The 11,057-nt window shown below is 40.6% G+C and overlaps 1 protein-coding gene across 1 annotated transcript in view; it reads right to left on the bottom strand.

Annotated features, from left to right (window-relative positions):
* The window catches only part of METAP2 (methionyl aminopeptidase 2), a 21,427-nt gene extending 16,732 nt beyond the window's left edge, over positions 1-4,695 (bottom strand). Inside the window, exon 1 of the mRNA XM_019611308.2 lies at positions 4,659-4,695. Coding sequence (XP_019466853.2) covers positions 4,659-4,695 — 37 coding nt within the window. The remainder of the gene's footprint in view (positions 1-4,658) is intronic.
* Between the last annotated feature and the right edge of the window lie 6,362 nt (positions 4,696-11,057).

The following is an 11,057-nucleotide window of genomic DNA, read 5'->3' as shown; positions in this document are numbered from 1 at the left end:
AAGGGACCTCAAGGATCATGAATCTCCAACCCCCTGCCACAGGCAGGGCCACCAGTCTCCCCATTTAATACTAGACCAGGCTGCCCAGGACCCCATCCAATCTGGCCTTGAGCACCTCCAGGGACGGGGCATCCACAACCTCTTTGGGCAGCCTGTTCCAGCTCCTCACCACTCTCTCAGTAAAGAACTTCCCTGTCGATGGGTTCCATTTTTTTCTGCACGGAGGAATTCAGTGACACATCTTTGCTTCATCCATACTTCCATGTCAGACACTATTCTGTCACGCTGCCCTTCTGCCAATGTTACAAACACAAAACATTATGGAATATTGGTGGAAAGTTCAACCTCTATTGTCATACCACCACCAACATCCACCTCTGATGCTGTGGATTGACTGAATAGTAGGCATCATGCTGTGCAATGTGTGCAGATGACTGCCGCCTAACTTGGTGCATCTGTGTTTGTCTTGCCTGTCTTTCAGTGGGGACCTCTTTAGATCTCCATCTTCTGCCCAGATTTTCACTAATCATAGAGTCATTAAGATTAGAAAAGACCACTAAGATCATGTAGTCCAACCGCCAGCCCATCAGCACCATACCCACTGGCTGCCAGTAAGAGGACCTGGTCTCTCAGAAGCAGGTAGAGAGCACCGTGTCCTTACCAGCTCGGAAAGCGTTGCCCTTGCATTACTGCCACTAAGCTGTTCCTAACATTTGTTGTGCTTTGTATTAATGGGTACTACATTTTCCCATTTCATACCTTATCAAACAGCATGATAGGATGACAGTATCAAACAGGTAGTAGGCAGAAGTGATGCATGAAAACTACCTTTAGCTGGAGAAAGATACTGATTTTTTCACTTTCTTACAGTGGCTGTTAGTTGTTTTTAACCACCTGCCTCTCAGGCAGGCACTGTCTGGGGAGCTAAGGGAAGAACTGAGTCCAAAACACACAGTAACTAAGCTGCAGGACTTGAGACGCTGTCCGGAAAAACAACAGAGACTCACCTCCTAACTATTTTTCTTCCAGGGAAGCAGCTCCCATTGCACCATTTTCCTGGCAGAAGAAGTTATGATCTTCAGGAAAAAGCTTCTTTCAGAGTGAGTTATATTTTAATTTAATTATTGTTGCTGCTGTTTTCAACCTGTATATGTGTGAGGAAATGGCATAGAGTGGAGGGGGGAAGTTGTCCCTTACAGCTGCAGGTTCATCTTGGATAGAGGAGGAGGGAGGACTGAAGTACATGGCCAGCATCTGTCCCAAGAAGAATCCAAACAGAAGGAGGTTGTACTTGTTTTTCTGTTTGTATTTCTGGAGATGATGTTATTAATTATGTGTTTACAACACTTCAACTCTTCTTCCTAGCTTAGGCCCAAAGCTCACAGTCCTGACTCAGCTCCAAAAATCCATTGAGGTAGGTGGGATAGTCGTTCTGACACAATATTTAATATCAGGCCTAAAGGCTGGATCTAGTCAAAGGAAAACATCCAGTCTATGAAAGCAAATGTAGAAGCTGCTCCCCACTCACTGATTGCTGAAGACAGAGGACGGTTGTCTTTCCTCAGAAATCATCATCCATAGCATTTACTGTGGGGATGACAGCTGTCTCCTGATAATGATTTCCTTAGCACAGCAATGTCCAGCCAGATTTCACCAAGAATCTCTGAGGAACACCTTGAGAGCTCTCTGAGAATTGCAGCTACTTCCTCTGAACCAGGCTGATGTGTTAGTTTCACAAAACAGGGTCACATATCCTACTGGTTTTATGTTTTTGTTGCTCTCTTCTTTATATGTTTTAATAGAAGAACATTAAAAAATAAAATAAGTTTTGTCACTTATATACGTTATCAATATTATAAGAGCTGCTCCAAAAGTAGTACCTCCTGTTTTATTGTGTCGACTCAGGATGTCAGATTGGTGGTATGGCAGAAGTTGAACCTTTCCACCAATATTCCACTACGTTTTGTTGCTGTGTGACAGATCGCAGCAGAGGGACAGTCTGACACAATGAAGTCTGACATGGAAGTGTATATGAAGGAAAGGTGTGTCATTGAATTCCTTCATGTGGAGAAAATGGCACCCACTGACATTCATCAAAACTTGCTGGAGACCAAGCCATGGACGTCAGCGTAGTGAGGTGGTGGCTGCTGCACTTCAGCAGTGATGACAGCAACAGTGACCTCAACCAGTGCAGATTGTTACAAGCACAGCATGCAGGCTTTTGTTCATTTTGTTAATTTTTTATTTACAGCTAATGGTGATGACTGTGTTGAAAAAGTGTTTTATAGCTGAGAATATTCTCTGTTCAGCAGTGTTATTGTGCTGTCTGTGCCTGTTGTAGTTTCCATGAAAATAATTAGAAGGCATTACTTTCAAAGCAGCTCTCATAGATGCAGCCCAAGACAATTCCTGTTCACTCAATGCAGCCCAGGCAAGCCAAAACGTTGGACACGCATTTCTTGGCACAAGCAGAATGAAGGACATCCTTTCTTCTGAAACTACTCCTTCCTTTAAAAGCTTGATGAAATATTTCGTTCAAATTTTAAGGTGACAAAAGCAGATGAATAATTCTCATTTAATACTATTTACTGTGGACTTCTTTTCACATCCTATGGTTGATTTCCTTTTTTTCCATCAGTTTGATTACAGCCTGTCAGCCATAATCCAAACATCCTGGCATTGCATCTGCTAGAGTCACAACAGTGCCCTTTGGAGGCCAGACTTTCAAAGGATGCAGTGAGTGCTTCTGAAAAGAAGCAAATTTCATGTCTTAAAGCTACTTTGAGAGTCACAGAACATTGCTTGTACACTCACGCTGTGCCAAAGCAAACATACTTCATCTTGCATGAATAGAGATATGCTGTACCAATATATGTAAGTCAATTAATTGCCTCTGGAGTTCGTTTTTTAAAAATTACTAAGGCTAATACTAAAAAATACTACAGGCTTCAAATAAACAGAACAATCTGATGTCTGAACCTGTGCTTCAAAAAGATATCTTAAATTTTTGGTGATAAGGAGCTTGTATGAAAGCTTGTAAGTGAAAGCTGGAATGAATTAGGCACGTGTGCAGATACGTGTATTAGAATGTTCTACAGTGAGGGATGCCCCGACGGCAGATCCCTGTACAGTTTTGGTAGAGTATGATGAAAAGTTGCACAGAATCAGAAATTGCCTCAGTGATATCTTTGAAATCCTCTTTTAACACTCATGATAGAGTCATAAAAAAACTTTTTTGAATGGAAGCATATTTAATGACAGTCCCTGAGTCATACGAAACCTGTCTTCTTTTTCATATAACAAACAAACTGAGATATCTGTCCTATGAAGTAGCAGTAGGCTGTACCTCATGAAGCCTCTTTTTTGGAGTGGTATGAATCTAAATGAACAAAAAACTGACACTCAGCTTTTCAATTTTGTAATTGACTTCCTATAATTTAGTCCACTGACATGTGAATGCATTCCTATTTGTACAGTGGTGTTTCATGTAATGCTTGAAGCAGATTTTCAATACCTCACACAGAAAATAATGGCTCAGCTTCACTGTTAGTGTGAAAAGAAGGAACAGTTTCTTATGCCTGCTGACATAACTATCTTCCCTTGAAATTTTTCAGCCCTTGCTCATCTTGGGAGTAATGGAACCAGTACTTAGAGATGCAGTGCCAGAGGCAGGACCCATATATTTCTTTGACCAGGTTATTGCTTTCATTTTCAGGACATTGTTCTACTTCCCTCTTTCCCTTCATACATCCTCCAATGTTAAATTGGAAACATTTATTTTGTTGTAGATGAAAGCTAGAATGAAAGAGAGGGAGAAGGAGGTATCAGGAGAAGTGTCCTCATATTGCCATGCACTCACTACAAATCCTCATCCCGTCAGCTTTACTCCCAGCTGATGGTGTCATGCCAGTAGTGGTGGAAGCAGGCAAGTTTCTGTAAACTAGTTTTTCAGGAAAGGCACAAAGGAGTCCTGAGGTAGATGCGGTCAAGGCAGAATGGGATAGCTGGGGAGGCAAATGATCAGAGCTGACACTCTGCCATGCAGTAGGAGCAGAGTGGGAAGGTGGTAGTGTCCTGTACAGACCTCTCACTTCTTGAGGTATGTTACCTAATATTCGTTTCCGCTGTCAACATTTCATGAGTTTAATATATTTAACATACAAATCTTGAACTAAGAGTCTTGAACAGTGCATTTCAGCAGGCATAGTTCAAAGTGTACACTGTCAGTGCAGATGTTCCCTGGTTTGGCAATGGCTGCACTAGATTGTCTCCTGCTGCTCTGCACAGGTATTTCAGAGCTTGATCTAGGAGAGTCCTTGGGAGGAAATGTGGTGCAGTCTCAATTGTGAAAGGGGCGCTGCCAGCGTGTCCGCTGGTTTGAGGTAGCAGAACTGTTCTGTGTGTCCTTTAATTGTTACTGCTCTCACTGGACTATCCATCTGTTTTATTCCTCAGCCTGACTGAAGGCAGGAATCCCTTCTGCGCAGGGGAGTATACAGAAAGACATGAAGATGGTTTCTTAAATGATGATACGCAAAAAGAAAAAGATCCAGTTTTCCATCAAATATCTCATCATTCCCTGTATAAAACCACTACAGAGGACTCAAATCCAAAGATCTCCCAGTGTGCTCTGATCCCACAGGCAGATAAGGACTCACCAGTTAACATGTTGAATAAGTCTGCATCTGCCGACATGTTACATGAACTTGGGGAAAAGTTGCAGCTCCTGGCTAGATATCGGACTGGTTTTCCACTGGAACTTGTAAATGTGCTTACCTGCAGCTGGAGGGAACTCACTGAGGGGGCTGCTTTCTGTAAACGGCAGCAGAAGTTGCTGTCATACAAAGGCATGAGATCCAGGAGAAGCCAGGCCTCAGAGGATGTTAAGAATAGTACTCTGGCATCCAAAGGTAAGGAGCATGAAATCACTGCTGTCAGAAAAGAACAACACAAGAAAGGCTTTACTCTACCAGCCTGCACTACAAAGGGAGAGAGAAATCCTGAGATGGCATCAAACGCACCTCCAGAAATTGAAGGTAATACAGTGCTGCAGAAATGTGCTGTGTTGTAACATTTGGATAAAAAAAAAATAAAAAAAGTGCTTTCTGTTAAGACTACACTATTGGCTGGATAGGCCAATGTGCTCCAGCTTATAACTTGATACGCTGCAGTTCTTTGCAAAGCACTGGTTTAGGACATGATGAAATAGCTTTGCAGCTGAAGCAAGAGGTACAAACACTTAGAAGAACAAAGCCGATGAAACTGGGCAATGTTTCAAGTCATTTAGCAAAGCATTTTTAGTCTCCTCTTTCAAGGTGAGTGATAGAGTCATAACATATTGCACCAGTAGAGAACATTTGCATCTAAAGCATTTCATTCTGCGAGTGTCAATGATTGTCAGTGCTGAACCTAGTGTTGGGAAGAAGCCTGTTACAATTCTCCAGGTGATACTCATCTCTTTAAAAAGAAATTAATATTAGTTTTTAAAAGTAGATTTACCTTTCCATGTGTGTTCCTAAGCACTGCATTCTGCTTTCTTTGTGTTTAGCTCCTGTTGTACAAAATGATGCTGACCAGTCACCCATCACAGTCAGCTTCTCACTTTCATCCAACATTTGTGAGGAACAAGGCGAGAGAAGCAGGCAGCTGCTTTGTAAAGCTAGTGTTTTGCAGAGGTGTTTGGAATGATACACTAACTGAACATACTGTTACGGATGCCTGAATTAATTAAAGAATGGATTACCATGGGAAAGGAGTAATTTTAAAGTAATAATACTCTGCCTTTTTACTACAGTCTGGTTTTAAATACGTAGTCCTCTGATTATTTGTGGTCATCTGCCAATAACGTTTCTGTACCTGTCGTATGTAGCCACCGTGAGTCCACTTCTCTGTGCTAGCAAAATGCAGGACCAACCACTGCTTTGGGATATTATTTTAATCCTTCCCTGCTGGGAACTGTCTGACCACATGTGTTTGAGTTAATAACTTCCTCTGAATGGCAGTACTAATGCACCCACTGAAACGTTCATCACAAGGCATTATGTAAGCTCTGCCTAAAATCTATGGGCAATGCTGATGATCTAAAGGGAAGGGCTGCTTATTCTGCACCTTTTTTTTCTTAATTTTTATTTATTTGAGAACACTACCATGTGAAAAAATAAAAAAATATTGTCTGTGCATTGCTGAAAGTGTTGCAGAGACATCTATCATCCTAGCACAGAAGAATAGCTTCGTAAACCAATATATTGAAACAGAAGGGATTTATAACTTCTCCTGGTGTTTCCTAAAAATGTGGCATCTGATTTCCTCTGATTATAACAGTGGAACAGCACACCTGAACCATCTGGAAATGTGTTCCTGTGGTGTTTGTTGCATGTCCTTGGTGTCATTGTGCTGCTGAATCGGCAAGATTATTGATTCCACCTTAAGCTTTTGTGTCCACAGGCTGCCTCTTTATTCTGCGCAGTGATTTCAAGATCATTGGTCATCTTAACATTGTGTATTATCTTCCAGCACTCCACCAGAGGATTTGCCAGTGCACTGTACAGTCAGGCAGCTGTTGGAGGTTTCTTAATCACAAAGGAATGCATGAAGGGTGGAGATAACCAGCTCCCACTGAACTGTTTCTACCCTTTCCTGTCTTATAGGAGCATTACACTACATCCTTTCCAGTGACAATCCTGTACCTGTCTGGCTGTAGACCAACTGAACAGTGACACTCAGAATACATATTACCTCTTTCTCCTTCTTTATTTTCCAAGGCAAAGAATCTGCTTAAGAAAACAGTTCTCCAAGCTACAGCACAATATATGTGTATGAATGAACCTTACTTTCCATAGAAGGATAATGTGGAACAGGGCTAACATTAACGTCAGTCTTTACTTATGCATCTATTTCTAATCTCTCATTCTGTTTCTCTAGGTTTGATTTTCCAGCTTTCTGACTCAAAGTCTGAAGGCATTCATCAGAATCTGCCTTATGTGTGGACCCTGGAGAGACCTGAGCAAGTTCAAAAACAAACGTAACAAACTGAGATTTTTACCTCCATAAACAAAGTTAGCGTATGTGGCAATGCTTTTATGAAGTAGAACATTTACCCAAACCAACAGACTATATGGGGGAGTGTTACTGCTCTGAAAACTCTCAGAGTTCAGTTTAGCACTTCACTATTCATAAAAGGGAAACATTTATTTTTGTTGGTGGTAATGGAAGATAATAATTATCCCAAGAGAAGCATTTTCAGGGATTAGTGGTGAGACAATAATTTTGATTAATCTGCAGATAAACTTCCCAGTAGTTGTGAAAACTTGATTGTATATCTTTTGCAATAGAAACCATGGCGCATTAAGGCTATTTAGCACTGTGATAATATGAAGTGATCTGTAGCTTGTTTACTTGTCAGGGCTTGAGAGAAGGCTGCCATAAGGTACTGTGGCCAAAATCAGGCCTTGAGACTTCCTCATGCTGTTTACACTTAAACCTTCTGTTTTTACATAGCACAAGATAGACTTACAACGCTGACGACTCACCACAGAGAGTTAGCTATGTGTTAAAAATGGATGGTGGCCTCCAAATTAGTCAGTCATTCTTTATACTGATTATATTGCTAAAATAGTTTCAAAGGAAAGCAGGAGATGTCTGAAATAGCTAAGATCTGCACTGCCTGGATCAATTATCTGAAGAAGAAGTGCTGGCATTTTATAAACGTGGCAAAATTTAAATAAGAAAATATTCTCTGATAACTATAAGCATTAATTACTTACAAGGACAGCTATTAAAAGTTAACCTGTATAATTTATCTACAGCACAGTACCTGAATTTCAGCTATTATATGTTGTACTATTTAAGTGATAGTTCCTATACATTGGCAAAAAAAATAAGAACATATTCAGATTGAGTGAAAACAGCATTGTGTTGCAGGTGAAAATTGGTGAGAATAGGTTTAGCAGCTAGTGGCTATGTAAAAACTAGCACTTATGAGTAAGAATGTACATGCTACTATATGTACATCACATCGTAAAATATAGTAGTACACTGCATATTATTCCTGAAACGGGTCTCTGTCACTGGTTTAATCTTTGGAGAACTGAGTACCCCAAAGTCCAAGATAATTGATTTTGGAGCAAACGCTGGAATTGGCTTTGTTTTACCAACCTCTATCTGCCTCCAATAGCTATATAATGTGATTGCAAAACAAAGAGAAAGAAAAGCAACGTGACAATTAAGCTTATCCTGGAAACAGTTTCTGTTCTGATCATTTCAATAAGCACTGCTGTCTTCCCACCCACAAGACATGCCATGTCCTTTACATACTTCTTTTAGAGAACACACTAAAATGTATCTGTTATTTATTCTTCCAAACAGTGGGCTTTGGCACAGCCCAGGCTGTAATTGCTGCGAACTGATAGAGCTCATGCAAGCCCTGAGAATGCATTTCCTTACCTCTGGCTCAACTATTCTGGAGTCTACCATATCACTGTTCCCAAAAGCTCTGCAGTCTGTTGACTTAATTGAAGGCAACATTTATGCCACAAATAAAGTGGTAGGGTCTCCCACCAAGCAAGGTGTGCCTTTCACAGTATCTGAGCGTGTTTTCTTTCCAGCATTTGCCCATTGGATTGGAAGTAAAATGATACCCCTCATATTGCAGTACCCTAATGCTGTTGCCAGATTCCTGTGTCGGTGCTGTGGAAGTTGGCTTTGTGTTCCTGAATAACTGTGCTTAGCCTAGTCAGCAAAAACTTTATACTGAGCAATATTTAATGGCAAAATTTAAACAGCAAGAAATTTTGGCTCAAAGACAAAAATGTTCCTTTGATTTCTATCAGCTAATGTTTTACGTAATTAGCTTTCCTCAAAATTGACTGGCTTTTTTGCTCATTTATTTCTTTAATGGTTTTATTTGTTTAGTGCTGCTACGGTGACCTGCATGGGTTTTTTTGTGTAACTGACAAAGAGCAAAAGAAGGCATGCATGGACTCACATATACATGTAAGACATTACATATAGAAAGTCTAATTGAAAAGAATGTCAGCCAAAGGCTGGCAGGACTAACAAGCTGCCTGCTAGATTTGGGACCATTCAGCCAGCCTCAAACTCTGTCCCTGTGCTTCTTTCTTATGATCAGGGACTGAAATAGATACAAAGAAAATCTGAAAGGAAATTTTAAAATGTTTTAATATTGTTGTTTCTCTGAAAGGTGAAATAAATAATAGGAAAAAATAATAACACAGTGGCTGCATGTAATCCAGGATGGTGAAAGTGACCTATTGAAGCAGATGGACAGATCTGCAGCAGAAGTGCTGGTTCTCACTGTCAGTGGATCTCTGCTATGTGTAGGTGCAGTCTCTGCTATGTGGAGGATTGGTGCAGTCAGTTCTATTGACAGCTTAACCACAGGTGACTTGTGTGATCTTGGGTAACTTGTTTGATTCCTTTGTCTATGAGAGTAATGTGTGATATTTTATAGCTGAGAAACCACCGTATGTTTTCTGCTTAGATCAAACTTCATTCTTAATCAGCAGAAGCCTTGCCCAAGGATTCCACTTAGCAAGAACTAATCACAGTTACATTTTTTCCTCCCTCATGTAAACAGAAATGAGCAAGCATCCAACCTGAAAGAAGTTGGGTTTGACAAACCAATTATTCTACAGTATTGTGATTACAGAAAAGAAACTTTCCCCAGGACATGGAATGTTCAGGCTGGCAGGACTGTCACATCAGAGCTTCCATATGACAAACCTCAGATTCCAGTGGTCAAGAAAGCAAACACAGCACAGAGAAAACTGCACTATAGACTAAATGATTCATTTAATATCCTTTCTGTTTACACAGCTCACTTAAATTCATGTTCAAGGCCAGGTTGGGGCCCTGGGCAACCAGGTCTAGTATCAAATGGGGAGGTTGGTGGCCCAGCCTGTGGCAGGGGGTTGGAGATTCATGATCCTTGAGGTCCCTTCCAGCCTGGGCCATTCTGTAATTCTGTGATTCTGCGACTTCTACAGCAAAATAATCACACAGCATGTAGCTGAACAGCTTCCAAAATCCAGCTAGATGTAAAAGAACAACACTTTATTCTTTGAGTTTCTTATCAGACTCTATTTATATGGTACCATATCTATAGTCAGTCTACAACAGCAAAGCCCAGTATGTGTCAGGTGGGTTAAAAGGCCTAAATAAATAAATAAATAAATAAAATCAGAATGAAAAATGCAGTTTTAAATTAACAGCATCAGACAGCAACCTATTTAGAGTATAACCCTGTCTTGAACAAAGACCACTTTATCAATCACAAATATCAAATTGGATTAGGAACTGTGCAAATCTGCTCTGTTACAAGTCCACAAAAGACACTATGCTTCATAAACATACTTCTGAGTCATACATTGCTTCTGCAAAGGACACTTTTGACCTGTACCAGCATGAGTTTCCTGCTACCTTGTATTAGTTTAGTAAGGTGAATTTTGTACTGAGAGCTTTGCCTGCTCATCCTCTATCACTCCCAATCCACTTATTCAAGGAAGGAGATGACTGGGTTGGTAGTTTCACTTTCTCTTATGCACATGGATCCAATATCCTGTCTTCAAGCTGATGATGCTAGTCCCCATGTTGTCTGCATGGGTAAGTGACAGAAGCTACAGAGTTGGAGAGAGACTGATAACTCCTTGACTCTCATTTTAGCTATCCATTTGAATATCTTGCAGTTTGCCAGAGCTGCTGCAATCTCCCATGTGGGGGGATGTATACCAATACATTTAGCCTTTCCCCAGATCATTCTATAGTTGGAAATTTCACCCCTTTCGGACATGGCAGCATCTATCTTCCTAACAGGTAGGCAGATGCACTAGAAACTGTTGCTTGATTCTGCAAATTAGAGCCGAGAACATGAAGCTATACAAGGATCTGAGCAATGTTCAAAATCAGAACAGACATGAAAATAGTGGTATGTTGTGCAACACAAGTTTCTATAATTCAGCTGGGTGTCTGACAGTGGGTTGGGTTTATTTTGGTTGGTTGTTTTTCATCTAACCATTTGCACTAAAAAATGAAAGCCGAGT

This window comes from Meleagris gallopavo, chromosome 1, assembly GCF_000146605.3.
Source record: "Meleagris gallopavo isolate NT-WF06-2002-E0010 breed Aviagen turkey brand Nicholas breeding stock chromosome 1, Turkey_5.1, whole genome shotgun sequence".
Lineage (NCBI taxonomy): Eukaryota > Metazoa > Chordata > Aves > Galliformes > Phasianidae > Meleagris > Meleagris gallopavo.
This window is presented reverse-complemented; position numbering and strand designations above follow the sequence as displayed.